Source organism: Aquila chrysaetos, chromosome Z (genome assembly GCF_900496995.4).
Source record: "Aquila chrysaetos chrysaetos chromosome Z, bAquChr1.4, whole genome shotgun sequence".
In the NCBI taxonomy this organism is placed as follows: Eukaryota; Metazoa; Chordata; class Aves; order Accipitriformes; family Accipitridae; genus Aquila; species Aquila chrysaetos.
In genome coordinates this window covers 19,911,723-19,934,636 of record NC_044030.1, presented here as the reverse complement: position 1 = coordinate 19,934,636, position 22,914 = coordinate 19,911,723, and the positions used below count along the sequence as shown (strand labels likewise).

Below are 22,914 nucleotides of genomic sequence, written 5' to 3'. Positions count from 1 at the left end.
CACTATCTGCAGGAAAAGTATTCCTCCTCTGGTCTTTTAAAGCACCATGCAGAAGAAAATAAATTACTTTTTGTCCTTTTTCCTAGAGGTCTTGAAACTTGAGCAGGACAAACCTGCTATCTCATTTGCTCAAGGTGAGGGGTAAAGGTGGAAAGAGATCTGGCAACAAAACATGAAAAATGTGATTTTTTTCAGTACCTACAGATTTCCAAATTGGCTGCTAAAAGCTCCTGAGCAAAATGTTGGTATACAAAGCGCAGAAGAACTATCCAGGACAAATACATGAAATGTGTAAACCTCCAACATCAGTAGTTCACCTTGTATCTTGGGGAATCCTATTCCAATTTTCTTACACCTCCTCTAGATGCTATGCCGTATCTCTGATCATCCTTGACAGTTTTCTTTATAGTCGTACTAGTCTTCTTTTTTTCTTTTTTTTTTTTTTTTTCCTAAATACACTAAGAAGACTTATGCAGTATACGGTAAAACAATTGATTTAAATAGGAACAGACTGTCTTCTGTCTGAAGACACCAAATCACAATACAGCATTTTCACACAGGTATCTATGGTAACTCCAATATCCACCTCCTCACTGGTAATAGCCAATTTCAGTCCAGTGAAAACGAACCATTGGAAATGTAATTCTCACCACCACCACATGCATTACTTTGCACTTATCACTGTTGAATTTCTTTAGTAATTTTATTGCCCAGTTAGTCAGTTTTGTAATATTATTCTGCAGTGTCTTAGTGTTAGTATCCTCACTATCCTGAAATTTGGATCATCAAGCTCTGTCATTCATTCTATTTTCCTGAATCATTTCCAGCACTATCTCCACAGAACTCCACTGTTAGCTTTCCAACACTATGAAAGCTAACCATCTATTCCCCTCTTCCACTTATTATGTTTAACTTTGTGACTAAAATAAGAAAACTCATATCCATGAACAGCTTTTTAAAGAAAAAACAAAAACATAAAAACAACCTACCAGACAAACAAAAAAACAAACCACAAAAAACCACCAGAGACTTTGGTGAAAGCTGGACAATGGCTTTTTGGAAATTTGAAATAATATACAGACTCAATCAGCAATATCCACTGTATGTATTTATTCCTTCAAAGAACTCCCACTGATTTGCAAGGCATGACTTTCATCTCCTAAAGGTACAATTATTCTGCCTCATCTATTCATCCATGTGTTCACTAAATCCACTCTTTAATAAAAAAGTGCCAATGAGTCTGTCCAGCACTGAAGTCATATTTACATTAGTGTCACATTCCCAGAACAGACTTTATGTATTTTCATAAGGAGGAGGCAACCATGGGGGAAGTAAGATTTTACACACAAAAGCATCACTTAGAATAGGAGTCATAGCAACTGCAGTCACCTGAATTAGTTTCCAAGTGACTATAAAAGATATTTATAGTAGGTATCCTATTTCTTTTTTCTGTTCCCCACAATCCCTCCAATTAGAAGAAATAAGAATAAAGCCTTTACTACAATATTCAAGAATAATTTATTTTATAACTGTGAAGAACAAAAGACCTAATTTCTGTGGGAAATTCCTTCAGAAGAAAGAGTCCCCAAAAGAACAGTTGATTAAAGATGTCGAGACAGTTTAATATTGATCCGCAATACTAAGTAGATTCACTATTTACTGGAGATAATTATTTTTAGCTTCTCCAGAATAAATTAAGTACAAAGACCAGCTAGTATACAGCAAGAAATTAACTAGAACTGCCTCACAGATGTCACAAGGACCATCTTATTTGGCAACTATTAGTACAGCTCAGCATGGGATGGCCAAAATGTAAAGAAAAGGTATGCAGCACTTACAGAAACATTCTTTTCTATCTCAAGTTCAGATGAATTACAGAGAAGGCTAATGAAGAGGCCCAAGTTGGTGTACTAAAGTGAAATACATGTTGGGATACTGAAAGAAGTCAACAACAAAAAAAAGTATCTATTTGGAATATGCATAAATATCTTCAAAATGAGTGCAGCAACATGCTGACACTTCTGTCATTTTGAATAACAACAATAGTAACTATTTTGGTTTGCTGTCACTGCTCAATTTTCAAATAAATTAAGGCATATGGGTTGCATTAATTTGTTTTTTGTACTACTGCAAAGGTTGCCTCTTTATTAAAATAAACAATAAAAATACTTATGCAGAATTCAGAAAGGAGATGGAGTCTCATCTGCAAGCCATATTTTTTAAAAAGTGAAAATAGCTTATTTTGCATCCTTACAAAAAAATAAGATAGTAAAATTCTTACGCAAGACTTGAGGAAAAAGCTTCATCTGTAAGCCATATTTTTAAGAAAGTTGACAACCTTTACTTAGAACCTACTTTAATATTTTCCTTAAGTTGTCTCAAATCCAACAAAAAGCTGCCTTTGTGATCTGTTTTCACTTTGTAACTAAGAATCTAGTGCATAAGAAAAAAAGCACATGGTTACTGCTTCTATTTAAGTATCTTGTCAAGGATGAAGTCTTGAAAATGAAGCTGGTGATATTTTTACTGACTTTTATATTTAAGAAATGCAGCCCATCTTTTTTTAGGCAATCCAAAGCAGTATTTGGTGTGAAAAAAAAATAAAATCATTACTTCTGTTATCATAATGAAATAAAACAGTAGGAATGGCTGTCAGTTGTTTTTTCATTCTAAATTAAAATTGTACAGTACAAGGCTTCTCTCCTATATTTTCCTCTCAGCTTTCCTTACAATTCTAAGTATTCTTTCATGCTTACTATCTAGAAAAAAATGTATCATATCCTACAGCTTTCTCATGCTGAGATTGTTAAGCTTGCTCAGTTAAGGTATTTTGACCCCGCAAGAGAGGCAAACAGGAGACTGACTTCAGAAAACAATTAAATATGGGGTTTCTTTTTTTAGCATAAACATGAATGGAAGCAATGTATCAGTGAAAATAATATGAAATACTATAAAGATTAAGAACAGAACAGAACTCAGTCAATGAGTATACCAACATGCCTTCTCACCATTTTAAGAATCATGTTAGAAAAAGGTGGTAGGTAAGAATATTCAAGGGAAGCAGGTATACTGAGGTTATGCAGTCTCCTGACAAGGCATTCTTCCCTCATTGTTATTAATCAAGAATATCAAGAGCCAAGCCTCAGACCTCATAAACACTGAGAAAGGCATCCCACTAGACAGTCATTCAGCTCATCACTTCTGTACACTTTTATTCTACTTCAGCTATGAAGATCAAAACATTTGTGTTTTGATAAAAAGAAGTTGTCATCATTTGCTTCTAAGGATAAGCTCATGTACATATTGCCATGAAGTAAATTCCATTTGGAAGCAAAATCCTTACTGTCTTGACTGGAGAGCAATTACATACACAAGCATTTGCTCCAGGAATAATTTGTATTTGTTCAGACTCTCTTACTTCTCTCTGGAAGCACAACATTGTCTTTGCTCATTATTTCAATGTTAATGTAACGTTTTTAATTTCAGAATCAGAAGGAAAGAAGTTTTTTGAAGTAAGAATTTGTTCAATATCAAAAAGTCATAATACTTCTGAAACAAAATGCTCATGAATTACTGAGGAATTATCTCCTACAAGGGTATCACAGAAGAGGAATTCCATGGAACTTCATGATTAGAAATAAGTAGAAGGTATCAGTGAGCACATTCAACCACCTATCATGGTCTTGATAGATGAGCTGGAGAGAGAATGTATCGTAAAAGTGAAAGAGGCAAAACCCTGACCTTGAAGTTACAGCAACCAACCCTTTTTCCCTTCTAATCCAATACCCAAGGTGCTTTAATATTCATATGGGAAGGATGATAAAACACTATGCCACAACCAATTAAATACAGAACTGCAAGATGCTTTCTTCCCCACTTCCAGTCATGAGACATTGATTGTCATACAAATATCTTTGCCATTTTTGCATGGAAAATGTACTAAGGACCACTTGTTTACATCTTCTCTGAAAACAGGTCTATTTATGGGTAGTACCAGTTCAATAATACAAACTAGCACAGAACAGAATAGACTATCTGTAAGTTTATCAACTAAAGCAGTATTAAATTCCACTGTCCAGACAAGTAGAGGTGCAGTACTGCTCCACACAGCATATTCTTAAGCACCTGATCTAGCTGCCTATACTCAATACTGTTTATGATGCTCCTACACACACTCTTTGGAAGGTAAATACACAGTATAGCACAGTTATTCATGTATATCAAAACCTAAGCATGGAACTCTCTTGACTTACTCCCAAAGCTATTTCTTAAAGACCAAAAATAAAAACTGACTGAATGAGATAGTTTTCACCCCTAACTAGAGCTAAAATATTTTATTGTACATCTACAGTTTTACTGTTCCTAACTTTAAAATCCCTCCTGCTTATGATTGTGTAAACAGAGACTTACATAGGCTGGAAGGGACCTCCAGATCTAGTGCAACCTTCTGGCCAAAGCAGCTCTAGACAGAGAAGGCTGTTCAGAACCCTTGAGTTTTGAACATCTCTAAGGACTGAACACCCACACCCTCTCTTTGCTACCTGTTTCAGCATTTTATCATCCCAGTGGTGAATTGCCCCCTTCCTCCCCACACAAGCAAGTCAGAAGTCTCTAGGATGCAACTTATGCCCACCATTCTTCCACTGGATGTCTCTGAAGAAAGAATGACTCCATCTTCCTAGGCCATCCTAAGTAGCTACAGACAGTAATAAGGTTTGCCCTTAGCCTTTTTTCATTAATCGTGAACAAACACAGTTCTCTTACCTTGTACATCATACCCTCCAGCCCCTAACCAGCTTGGTGGCCATCTGCTAGACTTGCTCCAGTAATCCATATCTTTCCTGTACTGGCAGCCCAGAACTGGACACAGCACTCCAGCTTCAGTCCCACCACAACCAAACAGAGGGGAAGGACCCCAGCCAGCTACACTAATGCAGCCTACAATGCAGTTGGTGTTTCTTTCCACAGTGGCACTTTTTTTGTCTTATGTTCAACTTCTTGTCCACCAGGACACCCAGGCCTTTTTCCACAAAGCTGCTTTCTAGCCAACTGGTCCCCAGCCTAGACTGTTGCATGGAACTATTCCATCCCAGTTACAAGACTATGCATTTGCTTTCCTTGAACTACATGTGGTTCCTCTCAGCTCATTTTTCTGCCCCGTACAAATCCCTCTGAACAGCAGCCCTGCCCACAAGCATATCATCCATATCTTCCAATTTGGTATCATCCATAAACCTGCAGAGAATGCACCCCATATCATCATTTATGGCATTACTAACACACTAAACAGTACTGGTACTAGTACAGACCGCTAAAGGACATCACTTATAACCAGCAACCAGTTGGATGTTCTACCACTAATTATAACCCTCTGAACCTGACAGGCCTTCCTTCTTGTCATGTCGACACAGAAATTAATCATGTCAGTCAGGCACAATTCACCCTTGGTAAATCCACTCTGGCTATTCCCAGTCATCTTCCTGTCCTTCCAATTCCTGGAATTAGCTTCCAGAAAGACTTGCTCCATAACCTCCCCAGATATTAAGTTGAGACTGACCATCCTTTATTTCCTCAGATCCTCCTTCTTGAAGTTAAGCATGATGTTTACCTTCTTCCAAACATCAGTAATCTTTTTCAATTACTGTGACCTTTCAAAAACAATGAAAGCAGCCTCATGATGACATCAGTCAGCTCTTTCTGCACCCCAAGTACAAGGTATCTGGTCCCATGCACTTGTATATGTCCAACTGAATTATGCATTCCTTAATGGCATCATTTTCTGCTGTAGGTAACGCTTCACTCCCACAGAATCTGCTTGTAGGGTCAGGAAACTGAGAAGCCAAAGGGCAGAACTAACCACTAAAAACCAAGAAGAAAACAAACCACTCAATATGTCACCCTTCTCTATGTTCTCTCACTGAGCTATGGACCCTTGTTTTCCTTTAGCTTTACTTTTGCTCCCAGTGTACTTACTCAATAGTTGGAAATCCATCTGAGTTTTCTATTTTCTAACACTATCTGTGTGTGTTCAGGCAGCGTGTCTACATTCCTCCCAGGTAGTCTGTTTTTGTTGCCACCTTTGGTGGACTTCCTTTTTGTGTTGGGCTCAGGAACACACTGTTTATCCATGCTGGCTTCTTCTCTGTTACGTTAGATGCTCTTTACATTGTGTTTCCTACTTTGAAGAGCTTTCTACTTCAGTCCTGACAAAATCAGAGCTGTCTGTTAAATGAATATTCAGAGTTTGTACAACAAAAATAACCTGCCTTGCTAGGGCATACATTACCTAGAAAAGCTGTGTAGTGCCACTGACAAAGTAGAACATGCTGTTGAGAACACAAGCAGTAAAATTCAGTGTTTCCTAAAAGCGCCTGACTTCTTGCATATGTACGCTTGAGTAATGCACACATGGGCCTACCCACCACTCAAAGAACCAAGTTGCCTGCGTTACCGCAGGGAAATGCATCATGCATGGATAACTACTCAGACACTTGCCAAAGCAAGGATCTGCACTGCTCCATTGAAGGAGGGCTGAATGACTTTAAGTACTATCCCTTCTTCCTTCCCTGAAATGGTCTATAAGTGGCATCTGGCCCATACCATTGTGAAAGCTGGACCCCCCTGCCTCTATCTTTTGTTGAGAAGTATCAAGGACCCTTCCTGAGCTGATTATACTACAGTTTAAGAGCTTCCCATTACTCTCTCAAAAACATGTAAAGGTTAAATATTCTATAACATTAATATGAAAGTCTGTGATCTATTATGAAAGAAAATATGCAAGACTGTTGTTGGAAACATATGCTAGGAGAAAGAAAAAGCAAAACAGCAAAAAAGTGCATAAGTCCTCACTCCTACTGAAAACAGTTCTACAGTGAGATGTTAACTGAGACCAAGGCTACAGAAGATGAAATCATTAACCAAAAAAGAAACCACTACTGTTAGAGGAAAACGATAAGGCTTTTTGAAAAAGCCTGATATTTCAGGATACAAAAATTCCATGCAAAAAGACCATACTAAGAGAAAGATCTATCAAGCTCCTTAGGCTGACCTACTGTAAAATCATCAGTTACCTAGTCCTAACCAAAAGCCCTTTCTCACCCATATCACTATTACTTTGATGAAATCAGATGATTTTTGTTCCAAGGCCAAAGACTGTGAAAGCATCCTTCAGACTGAAGCTCTACCTTTACAAAACAATTTGGTTTTCAAAAGCTTAACAGTAATACTGGAGTTCATACTTACCTCTACTTCTGTTCATATCTTGCTAAAATATAAAGTTTAGAGAAAATAATTTAGAGTAAAGCATTATTTTTTTCCTGTATCTCTTGTACTAAACTCATTATTCTGTGATAAATACTGTGTTTTAAGTGCACTAAAACAAAAACATTGCATTATCTGTTTCTCCAGTGATAATTTTCAAGATAGAGAACATACTTTTCCAAGCCATTTAACAATGGTTGTAACCAACTGCTGCTCATTCCCAACAACTGGAAGAGATTTTCCCTTTAAGCACTGCAAATAGTCTTTCTTCCATATCTTACTAATGGGCACCCTCCAAACACGGTATTGCTATAGCAACACCTGCCATAATATCAAAGTTTTCACTGTGAGATGAAGGCAAAAACTACTCCTAAATACACAGTAAAGCAACCACATGAAGTTGTATTAAGACCTAATTTCAGCAAAGAAATTTAAACAATTCAAGATAAGCTACATGCTGCTAAGAAATCACTAGACAATCAGTTATTTTTGTGTACAGAAACTTTTTAAAATATTATAGCCTCCTAAATATGGTAAGAAGTACTCTACAATGGATAATCAATCCATTTTGACAGTATCATCAAGCCTGACAAACAAGTAAAAATATTCCTCCAAGTATACAGAATTTTATATTTCAAAAAAGTAGTATCATAGTAGGACTAGAAAGGATCATACTGTTCTTTTTTCCCATCTTTCATGAATCATTAAATAAATATTTTATACGGTTTTGGCAAAGCAAAATCTGAGGAACTCAAAAAACAGTGTACTATTCCAATAGCTTTGAGAACTCCTGCAAACAATTAACCCAGTTCCTGCATCCACGTAGGTGGAATTTTTCACTGCTCTCATTTCCCACAATGTTTACTTCTGATTGTTGTGCTTGAGACATTATTGTATTTGCCAATTAAGTTATTTTTAATCTCCAGTTCTAACAATGAAAACATACAGAATGAAAACATATAGAATAAAAAATTAAATGTCATTCCAACAATAACACAACAATATATGTTATTTGCAAATTCAGGTAACAAAAAGTTTCTTAATACAGCCCAGCACCAACACTTCCTAGGTTTTCAATATATGCAGAACTATGCATGTGTGAGTATGTATAGCATATAAAAAAAAAAGGAGACACAGACACAGTATTTAACCTCAAAAGTGAGCATGTAATTATGTCCCACTCCTAGGAAACAGTGTATGTACAGTGAAATTATGTCAGCAGTGCCTGTTTAGAGTCTGCTTGAAGACAGGAAAAAAGCATCCCAAGAGTTAGTGATAAGACAAGAGTTATCAAATAATAGGAAGCATTTTGTCCTTCCTGTAATATCAGATTGTAATTAGTAAAGATCCACACTAGAAAGAGATGTTAAGATCTTGTAACTGAAAGTTCACATTTGTCTCATTCAGAAGGACGGCAGCTCTTACAAGTCCTGCTGAGCAGCAGGCAGCCATCCTCTAACAACAGATGCACCATCAGGCAATTAAATTTTGTTTGTTTGTTTTTCTTACAGTCTGGATGAAAGATAACAGTTGCTCCACGAAGTGGCAGCAGCCATGTTGAAACTGTGCTGACCAAGAAACCGATTCCCCAAGTAAATGAACTAGTATAAAAGGTTTGTGGGTTTACAGGCAGCTGAATGAAGAAATGTAATTCTTAAGAAAGCAAGGAATTCTCCCTTATCGGGATTTCAACTCCTCAGATTTTTTTCCCCGAGTAAGAGAAACTTAAGCCATCACATTAAAACCTTCAGTAAGACAGACAACTGCGTCACGGTCCCAGAATTCTAGTCTCTCTTCCCCGAGCTTGAAACAAATTCCCTCTGAAATGGAAACCTCCTCTCATGCCTTTGGAGATCATCACGATACGTAAAATCCTTCACAAAAGACACTGTTCATGCCAACAGTCCCCAGAAGGCCTTTTTTTTCCTCTGGATATGTGGTAAGGGAAGGTGGTCTGGGTCTGTTCTTGACTGATGGAAGAAAAATGCATTTTTAGAAAGAGGTGTGCTGTCTTTGGCAATTGAGAAAAACTCAGAAAAAAAATTGTACTATTTTCCTTTTCTTTCAAAGATGTATTTTCTTCAACCTACAACAAGCCTTCATGTCTTTGTCCAACCATGAAGAAGTTCTAGAATTTCTAAGTAGCCATCTCAAGAAATCTTTTAATCTGAAAATATACATGCTGTCAGACTCTGGTCTGACACTTTCTGGCTCCAAACTACTTTGGCTGGTGTAATTATTTTTGTTGGTTTTTGTCTTTTCACCTGAACTTCTCTTTGCAGCTTGCTAAGGCTCAAGACTAAATGTTCAATAAGAGAGAAGGCAGACATTTTTTCTTACATAAAACATGTGAGTAGAAGTTTATGGACTATTCCTGCATGTTACATGGAAAATGACCAATTCCTATATTCTACACACAGAGAGTCAATCAGTTTTGAAAGGATTTGCATCCCCTCTGGTAAGTGTTTGGGATCCACACACTGCAACTGCAAGAACAGTCTGGATAATACAAGCCTGCTTTAAGCTGCAACTTCACAGACCGCTTACCAATTTACCTTGTTAACCATCTCTATTCTGTCCATTCTTTCCTAAAAATTCTAAAATACCCATTCAGGTTATGCATAGAGTTCTTTATGAATCCTATGATTAATAACTTAAGACAAAAGGTTGCTGGGAGTGACATATACCAATATAAAATCTCCCACTATCTCAAATAATATCAATGATTTCTGTGAAAGCTGCCTTGTTACTCTTCTACACTCAATGAGGAGTATTTCTGCACCAACTCTAAAAAGCTCTCTTAGTCTAGAAATCAACACTGGTGAAAAAATATGTAAACAACCAGTGCCTTTTAGGCTGTGATTCATAAGAAAAGGGAATTTTTCTTTTGTCTAAGAAACAAATACACTGTTGAGCTAGTAAGTGTCTATTTGTTCATTTTTAAAGACTAAAAAACCCCAAGAAAACCAACCTTTACTATTAATGTAAGAATGCATTTTTTTTTAACAAAAAAGACCACTTACAGGACAATTTCTGATAACTGAGAGTATTTACTAGCTATTTGCCTGAGAAGTGGGAGAGCTTTTCCTCTTTGTCAGCTGCTCGCTTTGAAGACTCCTCCCTTTTTATAAACCACCTCAAAGCAAAATTTATTTGCCTTCAGCTCTCCAGATTAAAAATCTATCCTCCCTTAACAATCGCTCTTGAAGTTAACACAACTCCTACACTCTTTAATGCCAACTGAAGAAACAGCTTGAATGTATTTGGCCAACGCAGTCCTGAGTACAGGCAGCCTTTAAGATGTCTGCATGAACCAATCGTGGAAGGAAAAGCACAACGTGGACAAAGCGAACACTTCTGGAAGATGTGTGCAAGAACGGATCTTGCAGTGAAACCCTCTCAGAAGCCCTCACAGAAGCCCTGTAAAACATCGGCTTGTGAACTCAGTGCTGCACCACACCTGATCACATGATATATATATACTCTTACAAATTGAGAGACGTTTCCAGAATCCTCATCAAGCTCCACCAAACACGTGTCATCCAAAAAAAAAAAAAAAAAAAAAAAAGCAATCACAAGACCAAGTTTAAGACTGATGGCAAGCCAGAAAAGCAGAATGCCTCAATATGACTGTCATGCTGCATGCTGCTTGACCAGTGCTTTACCCTTTAATACAGTCCTGCCCCTTCACTGATTTGTGAGGACTCTTTTGTAAGTACTGTATTAAAAACCCCTATGACTCCGCACGATCAGTCTGACACAAAGCACATCTAAATGGGTCAGTGAAGCCCTTCCAGTTACCAGCTTTTTTGAAGACTAAGACCTGTGCAAGGATCAGGAAAGAAAAAAAAGAAAAAAAGAAAAAAAGAAAAAAAGAAAAAAAGAAAAAAGAAAAAAGAAAAAAGAAAAAAGAAAAAAGAAAAAAGAAAAAAGAAAAAAGAAAAAAGAAAAAAGAAAAAAAGAAAAAAAAGAAAAAAAAGAAAAAAAAAAAGGAAAAAAAAAAAGACAGAAGGGTTAAAAAAACCCCAAACCCCAACACCCCCCCTACCCCCCCTCAATAAGGGTGATTTAATCACTACAGTCATTGAGGAAAACCAAACAAAACAGCCAATTATGTGAAAACAGCTTTCTTGGCCTGCACAGGACTCTTGTGCTCAAGCCTTATGACTAGAATTTGTACCTCATTTCAACACACAACATTTTAAGCAGCATCAGCTAAAATTGAGATATGACTAGTACAAAACATTATGAAGTTATAAAATTTCTGAAGCATCTGCTGATATGTCATAATGTATCAATACAAAAACTGTATCAAATGACAGTAAGGCTGAAGATAAAAAAAAAGTCTGGCTCAAGCACCGCCATTCCGTTGCAGCTAAAATTTCAAATTACTACAGAACTTTGAAGTTGAAAGTAAAATACAAGTAGCATCATACTTAAAGCTAAAAGAACTGACAATGAGGATACTGTACCGTCAGGCACACAAAATGCCTTCCATACTCCTGAGCAGCATGAGAACTTTAATTTCTGCACTTTAACTGTTACGGTAAGAACTTCAAGCACCACGCATTTCTAAACAAATTCACGTTTAGCCTGGCAAGTTTAAGACTCAAACTGTCTAACACCTTGACAGATGCAGTAAACGTGGAAATATGCAAATATTCATAATTTTCCAGCTATGTTACAGTAATGACCAAGCTGACTCTGGAAATATTTCAAGTTAAGTTTCAGTAATGCAGTCCCAGAAAACAAAGCTTTTTGTTACTAAAATTAATTGCCTCTAATATTATAATAATATCTTAACATGGTATTACCTTCATGGCATGGATTTCTTCTATTAACCTCTCAACTCGTTTTTGGTTCTTTAATTTCAAGTCTTCTGAACCCCTGCAAATGAAGTCTGTCTTTATTAAAAAATATCTGGGTTTTGTTCACTTTATTTCCCCACGGGCTAATACTAAGTAGCAAAATAAAACTATCACAAGAGTGAGCATAAACACATTCCCTTGTTGTTAAACGAACATTTTAGCAAAGAGCTGAACATAATCTAATGCTTCTGCTGTTCTGAACAGAGGAAAAAACACTGAGGATTTACCAGAATAGTAAGACAAATGTTACTTTATTAGAAAATAGTAACTACAATTGCTACCAACAATACATAGGAGACACTGATATCTCAAATATAATTACATTTTAAGATCTGTAATATGTAAATATAAAAGATCATTGGGCTTGCTTCTTATTTCACACAATTTGCTAAAATTGTGGGAGAAGAGTACACTCAATTTACACTTTGAACACAGTAACAGATATATCTTACAACATCTCCAGTAAGACACGTCGTAAGTTACTTTGGGCCAGTTATCTTTAAAAACATAATCTACAAAATGTTTTAACTATTTACTTAAATATTAATACTAATTATTAAAAATCAAGGATGACCTGTATATCTATGCCAACTGAACAATATTTTTTGCTACAGAACCTTGCAGACAACTGCAGAGAGAAAATGTTGCACAACTTACATTCAACAGCAGAATAGCCTAAAAGTTAAAGCCTAACACTTTTAAAAGTGCTGTAAAAGGTTCTTTAAGTGATTCAGATTAGCTTCCAATACACTAAATTCCTTTTAAAAAATGTTATCCCAATCTGTTTTATGAAACTGCTTTTTAGTTAGTAATTTTAGTCTATCTAAAGCAACGTAAAAATAAGACAAATACAATTCATGCATCACAGTGCCTTAAGTTTTAAATGTAATGTTTCTCCCACTTCTCTGTTTTGGGAAAACAACTAAGATACTGTGTCATTTATAAACACACAAACAAGAACACTGATATTTAAAACTGACTTTTTCAACTTCAATTTCCCGATGTGTCTGGTTAGTCTGCGAATAGTCAGGACTCTGGCCTTCTTCACATCTTTTCTCATCTTCACAACCTGTCAGAAAGATGGAAGACATTATAAAGCTTGTTTTCCTTGATTAGTTTCCATATACAATACATCCATTACGTTGACTTAAATTTTAGAAATTAGTTCAACAAAAAACTATTTTTGAAAACAAGAGTGCATTCCCCTGCTAACCAAATCCCAGTTCAAATTAATTCAGATTTCATTTAAAATCAAACTGCTTCCATAAACATCAGAGGAAGAACAACCAACAGTCTAAAAATGTGTCTGAGGTCTAAACAGAAGACAAGACATTCCTAACTAGCCATACTTTAATATTTTTCTTAGAGCTAGACTGTGCTTCAGATTTGAAAAGACTCACCTTTTGCCTTCACTTTGTTTATTTTTGTCCCAGTGAAACAGCACCAGTACTTTTCCATTAGTACATAATACGTAAAACCATTTTCGTTATGAAACATTTTGAAAGACTAAGGAAAGACTCCCAAACTAAAATTTATTATAGAACAGAATTTGAGATATGAAAATCTTTTTATGTATTTGAATTGATTTTTGTTGAAAATAAAATCAAAGTGATTTCCAACCTACTACAGTCTCTTTCAACTTCCTATCTATCCTACCCAGTACTCTGTTCCCAAAATGTATTTCAAAGTAGACAGTATTAAAGAAAACTTGACAATGATGTTTTGGTGTTATTTCTTGCCCCACAATAAAAGAACCAGAATTTTAGTTATTATTAGACAGATGGTACAGACAAATCCTTGGAATCTTTTGCTATTAAATTCTGTCATGGGAAGCCTTAGGCCTAGGCATTGTCTTGTCAATGATGCACATTTTGAAGATACAGGGAGTCAATAATGACTTACAACCTTGCCTTTTTACAACTCAGAAAACCCCCTTATTTATTCAGATATATCTTACTGTCACTATTACGATTTTGTATTTAACAGTTAAACTTAGAAAATCTGAAATATTAAAACAAACAAACAAAAAACAGTCTTCCTGACAAAAAACCAAATTTCTCTTACATTTATCCAGTGGGATAAGTTTCAAAATAAGTTGGGACCTCTTTCTCAAGGAAGTTCTTTACCTCAGATTTCTGGTATCTTCTAATTTCTTGGAGATAACGTAAAAATGATTGCTTGATGGCGACTGCACCATCAAGTCAGTTCTACCAGGAATATTAGTATTATAAACCTGCATCAAGGTTGACCAAAAAAAGAGAAAAAATAAATCTTCAAATCTCAGAGGAGCATTTCACACCTAAAATGGGAAGCCTGGCTAGTATATATCCCCTGTGTAGAGACCATAAAGGTAAGACTATCTCATTTATCTGACTGCCCCCCCCCCCCCCCCCCCCCCCCCCATATTTTGCACACCTGATTGTGTTTGTAGGTTACTGACACAAGCAAGCAGTTAACCCCTGAACTGTACTCAGCAGTGGCTCTACTGAAGGCTTAATCAGTAAGAGCAAAACGATTGCTAGAGAGGGGGCATATGCTGGTTGCCAGCTCCAGCTCTGCCAGGGCAGAGGAGGGGCATGTGGAGCAGTGCTCCCCCAAAAAGTAGGTGAGGGGAATTCTACTCGGCAAGCGTTACTGGCGCTTGCACAGAGAGCAAGGAAAAGGCAAAGAAGGTATTTCAGGACAAGAATGAATGACTTAAAATTGGTCTCCTGTTCTGAAATTGGTACAGCAAGGTCAGTACTTACCTCAGTTAACCTAGTAAAAATAACTGTGCACACAGGTCTACCTACAAGCATTTCTACTTCTGTTAACAGCAGAAATCTCGTGCCAAAAGGCATCTGTCCCAAGTCTCTGCTAGAGAGCAGCACTGCTCAAGTCTCCACACACTAAGGAAGAAATCCTTAACATCACCATTGTGCCATTTGAGCCTGTAAACATTTCTTTTTATAAGATATTGAGTGGAATTACCACAGCTCCCTGTATTACATCTTCTAAATGGAAGAAAGAAAATAAAACATCTTCTGGTTGAATACCTCTTAGATACTATGTACGTTCAAAGAGTTTTGCACTTCAGATGCAAACTGGGTATGCCTTCTTAAAAAGTTTGAGGAGGGGGGTTCTTTGTTTTGTTTTGTTTTTACATAACCATTAAAAACATCCATAAGCTATGGACACATTTGAATTTAAATAACTTATACTTTACCTATTAGTTACTGTGTATCCAAACACAAAGTATATTTAACTTTCTCTCAAAAAATATTTTGTAATGTGTTTTTTAGTAGAAATATTAATGCAGACACAGCATGTTTCTGGGGCCTACAAGAGCCAAACCCCAGCCTCCCCTGCTGCCAGCCAATGAAGGCTGTATAGAGATATGACAGCAGGAATGAGGGAAGGTATTCACTCTTTGGCAGACTAGGAATATCAATTTATGTAATCCACAGTCACTTCTTTCACACGGGACAGTATGCATCAACTGTGTTCTTGGAAGTACTCATAAAGTTCTCAAGAAAGCAGTCAGCTCTTTGGGACAGAAATCAAAAAAGTTTTGCTTTAGGTTTACAGTGTGCCTGAAACAATGGGGCTTAGACCACCAGGGTGGCACCCAGGACTCACTGAGCTATCTGCCTCTCCTGTTACAAAGTGAGATAGGCAACTTGCTCTTGAGTAAAAAAAAGCAATACCACCACCATCCCCGAACAGTAGTAGATTTTGAAAAATAATTATTATGAGTAAATATTTGTAATTAAGGTATTTTTTATAAATAGATTAAGAAAAGACAACAAGACAAGGAAAAGTCTTTGAACTGAAACTTAGAAAGGCTGCATTGTAAGTTAGGGTCAGAGTTAGTGCTTTAAGACCCAGCAATAAGGTTTTTTAGTCTACTTAGAAGTCACAGTAAACACAAGTGAGTAATTATAATCACAGGCAAATCTCAAAGCAAACAATTTCTTCTATCAATAGGAACACGTTCTAGGATTCCTGGAAATTCAGGAAGCCTACAATTGTAAGTGGAAATAACCACTTCAAGGATTTCTTGCAACAAAGAACAAGAGATATTTTCCTTTGTTGAAAACATTTCTTTATTCTGTAAGAAAACATTATCTACAAGGCAATTAAGCCATTACTATTTATTAATACTAACAAATATCTGTGTTTATTAATGATTAATACTTATTTATTAATTACAATTCTTAAATAGTAAGAATAGGTAATATAAAAGTAAGAATAGATATAGATAATATATAAATTATTAGATCTAAAACAAATCATTGGGGAAATGAACTCACTTTTTAAACATACTACCTAGGTTTAAGAACAAGCCTAGGGAGTAACACATACTAGCCTGAAAGCACATTAGCCTGTTTCAAAAGCTGTGGTTAGGAATAAAAATCACATCTATTCTGCACTGTGCCTTCCACAGTATGCTCTAAGTATTTATATTACTACTAGATCCTAAACAAATATGAAATGCAAAAAAATTCCATGGCTGCAGGTACGCCACAGAGAGGCTTCCATCACCACAACAGCTTGGAACCTACAGTAAGCATTGCCACAAAACATGACGTGTACGAGCCAACTGCACACAAGCCATTTCAAGCCATAGGCAGACAGCAGCTGCTGCTGTTTCAAGAGAAAAAGGGCAAACAAAGACCACAGCATGGGATCAGCAGATTAGTAGCCAGACAAGAACTAGAAACCCCCTTACCTCTGCCCAAGGAGTGCACAATACCGAGGGGGATTATAACAGGAATTGCTGACTTCAGCACAACCTACACTAGCTCCCAGTACTCACAGCTAGTAGCCGCAGTATCCGGCAATAAAGAGCCCCATTTTTAGATGGATGTGTATACTCGGCATGGTACAAAGGAAGAAGAGGATATATGTCAAACCAAGAGAGTGATCTCCAGCAAAAAATGCATCTAACAAATGTGTGCTTAAAGGCATCACAAGAACAATATTTAACCCAGAATTTACGGCTGAGGAAGGGAGAAACCAACAGCTTCAGCCACTTTGGCTTCCTATTCCAGGTTCCTCCTTCCTCTGAAGGGTGAATAACCATTCCCAGAGATTTCACTGTCTTGTGTGGTAGTCCAATCAAGCCTTCCCCAATCCTCAGCATGTCCAAGATCTTCTCATGCCCAAGTAGGTGGAATAGAATGAGAGAAGCTGACACAGGATTGTTTAATTGTACCTTTGATCTCTAAGTTTCCTTCTAGGTTTTTTTGCAAGAAAGTAGTTTGGTTTGAATACTGATATTTCTGTCATAGTTACAAACTACTTAATTTCAACTAACAAAAATCTTGGAAGGGCTGAATCAGTGCCTGAATCAGTGTTGGACTTACTGGAAAGGACTTCTGATCACATACATTATCCCTTTTAAATTAATGGGACACGGTTATTGTATATAATACAAGACAAAACACATGTGTAATAGAACAGAAGGTTATTTTAAGAGCCTCCCACACAATTAAGCTGCTGCAAAAAAATCTTTTATGAAAATTTTCATGTTTTCTGAAGAGAAACCTAAGGTATTTTTAGATGAAAGAACAACAAAAAAATCTGGTTTAGGTTCGAAAAACCTAAATCGCTACAGAATGGTCCTCATATTGGTGATGGCAACAAAAAAACAACAAGCAACGTAGACAACGTGACAGTATAGGCGCAATATTACATTCAAATTCACATGACTAATCAAAGGTATTTGCCTTCACATTTTTAAGACAACAGCAGCAAAGTTCTCAAAGGAACACTACATTAGAATAAAATGTTATACTTGGCCACTTCTGAAACTTGTTTTGAGGTCTGTACAGGCAACATGCCTCCAAACTAAGCTAGTGTTCAGCCAATTAGAAAAAAGTAAAGGAAAGTGTGACTAAAGATTTGTAGATGTATCAAGAAAGGTACATGTCTACTCTGAACTATAGCATTAACTATACTTGACCAATCCCCCACCCCCAAACCAAACCATTCTTCAGAAAATATTAATCCAATGGATTCAGAGAAAAAAATAAGCAATAACATATTTCTGCCCATGACTTGTTTAATGTATTCTATTAAAAAACACTGAAATACTCGAACTGTGTAGATTTACAATATGAAAAGTGGTTGCTTCATGTTACCATGTACAAAAGCTAGTACTGTACATGAAAATACCTGGAAGACCCAGAATGTCTTGAATTCTTCTTAACTCAAACTTAATAGAAGTTTACTTATGCAGCCGGCCCCAGCTATCCAAAATGCATGAAAGCCAATAAGCTGACGGCCATGTCTTTTTCCTCTGAGCAGTGTGAAGCACATATAACTGTTCTCCTTGGGTTTCAGCCCATGAGGTGCTGAATATTTTGGTCCTGACCCAATAATGCACTTAAACAAATTATTAAATCCTTAAACAACCAGCACTAGACAGACTGGAGTTTCTTCATCCACTTCTGCTTTATGCCAGCAAACAGTCTAGTCCTAGTACTTGTACAAGTAACCAGAAAAGACAAATCATTCTGTTCTCCTCAAGGAACAACAGTGCACCTAACCTCATCCAGTGAAAAAACTAATTGTAAGAGTTTATAGTGTTCTGAAATATCCATAATGTTATACAAACACACACCCATTAAACAGAGGTCTCCCTCCTCTCCCCCAGCATGGTAAAGTCTCTCCTATACAAATTGTCTTCCAAGGTCCAGAAACAATTGCAAAAAAATTTCATTTACAATTTGAAAATATCATTCCTAAGCCATGTTCTGTAATTTTACATAGACATGGCCAAATCCACTTTGCAAAATAAGGTCTCTTATGTCTTTTCTATCACTTCATGCCTGAAAAAAAAAAAAGGGTAGTTCTGAGTTTACTTTTCTGCTTCAGTTTCTTCCCGCACTCTCAAGGCTAACAGGCTTTATCTGAGATGAATGTCACACCTGAAAGTGGGATGACAACCAGAAAACATCAAGAATTTACTTTGTAAATTCTATCTCAGGAAAGAATCTATTTTAAATATACCTGATCATATTGCTATCAACAAATTACCACATACCTGCACAAACGGGGTATAGTGAATGAATGATAGCGATAAATGAAATCATAGATACAAGCTATACCTCAGTCCAAGTGGAGCTCTTTCATGCCAGGAGAACCCTAGCAAGTTGAAATGTGAATCTGATCCATTAAGATCAAAATGGCTCAAAGCAAAAGGAAAAAATTATTTACATGTGCCCAAAGGTATACAAAAGCTTTTAGATTTTACTGCATTAAGAAATTTGCTTCTGAACTCCCTCAAGTTTAAGCAGCACTGCTAAAGTGGAAAGGGAGTCATTAAAAACACACCAAAACCAGTTGTCTATGTTGCTTAAATTATGCATCAACAAATGTCAAAGTAAGAAATCCAGCTTAAACAAGAATAAAGTGATATGTATTTAAGTTGAGGATTCAAGGTCTCTCCAATACCTACAAGAAAAACATGGAACTAAGTAATGTTTCAGTTCTCACTGATCTTCTTTCCTTTCCTCGTTTTAGGGCACACCAAAAGCATTGGTTTCATTTTATAGTTACTTGGCAGTCTTCTAACCAAGAAAATACCATGGCAACAGAGTATTCTAAACGTTAATTTTTGGTGCTATTTGGCAACAAGAGAGTTTTAAAATTCAAAACACCTGCAGTTGGATCACATATTAGCCAGAACTAACAATAGTACATAATCTTTTGAGTGAATAGTTTAAGTGAAAAAATGTTTCTGGAACTTCATTACAAATATTTCTCTCTATTATCTGGAATGTCAGCTTGAAAGATCTAATGATTTTTAGATTCTTAGGAAAAGTTAGGAATTGCCAAGTTTACTTTTTTTTTCTTTTTTTAGAAAAAGAATCACTATATTACAGTATATATTTTATACATGTCAGAATATCTGGAAATAGCCAGTCTTAGACTTATTACAGCTTCATATATCTGCATTATAAAACCATGTATAAGTAGGGAGGTAAAGGCAGCAAGAACAACATAAATGCACCTATGTGGAGTATCAGGGTTCAGTTGTTTAGTTCCAGGACAGTTTTACACAAATATATATCCACAGAAAAGAAAACCCCCACACATTCTAACCTTACAAAAAACCAAAATAAGGTGAGTTTTCAGTCCGATCCATTTCCTGAACTGTTATTTCCCCTTATGGTCCCATGAATGCTAGCTAGTTCCAGGGCAAAAGAGCAAAGTGAGAATGTACAGAAGGAGACAGAGACATGGGCTACAACAAACCAGACAGTGATAAATGAGCTATGCCTGTATTTAATATATCAAATCCCAGCATAGAGTGCTAAGGAACACACAGTTTCTTCAGCTAGTGTCTGTGCCATACCAGTGTAGCACTAATCTTGCCTTTGCCTTCCTCAGCTACATGCAAACAGGTTTGAACCAAGTGGACTGAATTATATCACAATACAGCTAACAAAATGTAGACAAGTTCATGAAACACGAGGCAACTTTTTCTGGATTAAAATATAGCACCCTCCTGCCCAAAGCAGGCAGAAGCGCTATCACTAGCCAGAGGCAACCTGCAAAGCAAAACACCCGCAGCCTCTCAGGCCTCTGGGCACTCACCCCATCAGGTTCCTGAGGGGGGGTGCTAAAGACGAATGGGAAAAAGCACACTGCCCACTTGGGCATGTTTCCGCCTTTCTCATGGGAAAAGTAACGCACACACTCCTTGTGAGTTACTGTCAAACACTTCCTCCACCGTCTGTCCATGCTGCTTTCTTTGTACTTTCTCAACCGAAGCACTGAAATACGAGTTTCTTTTTTTAATACAGCACCGTATTTCCTCCTGCATGGAGAACAGTTGTCATTTCTAGCATAATTTCTCCAAGTGGAAACCACAATGAGTACTCAGACTGCTAGCAAAGATCACTTTCATCTAAAGGTTTTGAAAAGCAATTCCGAATAACTCAGATAGTTGGGAGGGAGTAAGGCTATTCTAGAATTACTTGTTTGTTGCCAGAGACCAAAATTTAATGGATTTACTGCTTCAAAGTCAGTGTCTCACTGTATAGAGTCAGGCTTTATGTAGTACTTCAGAAAGCATTTGAGCTCTCAAGTCCAAAACAGGATCATGAGCTGGCTAGACATGTTTCTAAACCCTAAACAAACAGCAGTAGTTCTAAATGTCCAGATAAGAAACAACCATGATAAACTAGCCCAAAGATGCTATATTACATAAATCGGTGCATAGGTCACCACATGGAAATAAAAATTAAACAAGTCTTCCAAACCAGAGGACTACCTCAAGGTGATTTCTAACCCTGTATTTAATTGATCAGCTGGACATGAGTTTGAAAACCCCCAGCTAGCACTCTGCTAACAATATTTCCATGGAATGTTGCAGGGCAATGTGATCAAGGCAGTCAACACAGCCAAGCTCAAATCAATGGATTTCTTAATTAGACGAGAGCTCTAGCTAGAAGCCACATGTGAATTTCACACCCCCTTATTCTTTGATTTCACAGGAAGACAGTTAATAGCAGAAGCTACAGTAGTGATGTAAGAATTATCAGGATGAACACACATGAATAAACAATAAGTGGTGAGGGGTTTTTCCCCTTTTCTCTTCAAATGGCAAACTGTTTAAAAGCAGATGAAAAACAGAACACTCCTCCCATGGCAACATTATGAATCTCTACATTCCTAGCATAATCTGAAGCATAACACTATACCTTAACTATACTGACTCATAAACAATCTGTGTAATTTTTTGCATTAATTATACAAATCACAAACATTATCCAAACGTGTAAAGTTGAACTGCTATCGTGAAATGAAAATTGTGGCAAAACTGGGTATGACACCTTTCACATAACCAAGTCAGAAATGCAGCAACAGTGTTTCTACTATTAACTGGGGGGTGGGGTGGTGGTGTGATTGCTTTGTCTTGGAATTGTTATTCTTTTTTTTAGGTGTTTCTTCTCCTTTAAAGATGCAGTGTCATGTTGCTACTTCGTCTTCTTCCGCTTCAAGTAAGATAGGCACATTTCTGCAGAAACTGCACAGTTGTTAAAAAGAGACAGTCAAAAGAGGTTTACAAACTTATAACCCTGTTCTAAGGATATTTTAAAAATACAACATGACTGAGGTTAATGTATAGTTTTAAAAGATTAACCTCCTTTTATCTAAAAATGAGCCCGAGTAATGCTGTTAGGCACTCACCACCCTTTCGCTTACCACAGTTCATGAACCACAGTATTAGCCTAACCACCAGCAAGGAGCCAGAACTCTCTCTTCTGACTGCCTGGTACCAGATCAGCAAGTGCTTTAAATGCAAGCTAAATTCAGTCCATCTGTAAAAGCCCCAAAACATCACGGGATGGGTTTGTCTGACAGAACTAAGAGATGCAAGACTCCTTGCTACATAAGCCAGCAAGATGTCTATTAAGTACCAAACCCTTTGCAACAAAATGTAAAACTGAAGCATCTGAATAAATATCACTCCATCTTGCAAGAAAAGCAGCAGCAGAACAACCAGTTGGCAGTTCAGCTGGAAGGACAAACCAGTGCATCAAATCATCTTCCCTTATTCTACCTCAGTTTGATTGTCTCAGTCATGGGGTATCAGTCACTTGAAAAAGTGCATTGTAGAAATGTTTACAAGAGGGCAATGCCAAGAGAGTGAATAAACTTTGGCAAACTGTAAACACAGCGCTGTTTCCCTTATATTCTTCTCTACCTTCCCTCATTTACGTTTACCTCCACACAGCACCTGACTGTTGAATATTCATAAAATCATAGAATAGTTCAGGTTGGAAGGGAC

The 22,914-nt window shown here is 36.9% G+C and overlaps 1 protein-coding gene across 1 annotated transcript in view; it reads right to left on the bottom strand.

Annotated features, from left to right (window-relative positions):
• The window catches only part of SRFBP1 (serum response factor binding protein 1), a 77,433-nt gene that overhangs the window by 36,262 nt on the left and 18,257 nt on the right, over positions 1-22,914 (bottom strand). Inside the window, exons 2-3 of the mRNA XM_030003856.2 lie at positions 13,109-13,197; positions 12,075-12,147 (exon numbers count right to left, since the gene is read on the bottom strand). Coding sequence (XP_029859716.1) covers positions 12,075-12,147; positions 13,109-13,197 — 162 coding nt within the window. The remainder of the gene's footprint in view (positions 1-12,074; positions 12,148-13,108; positions 13,198-22,914) is intronic.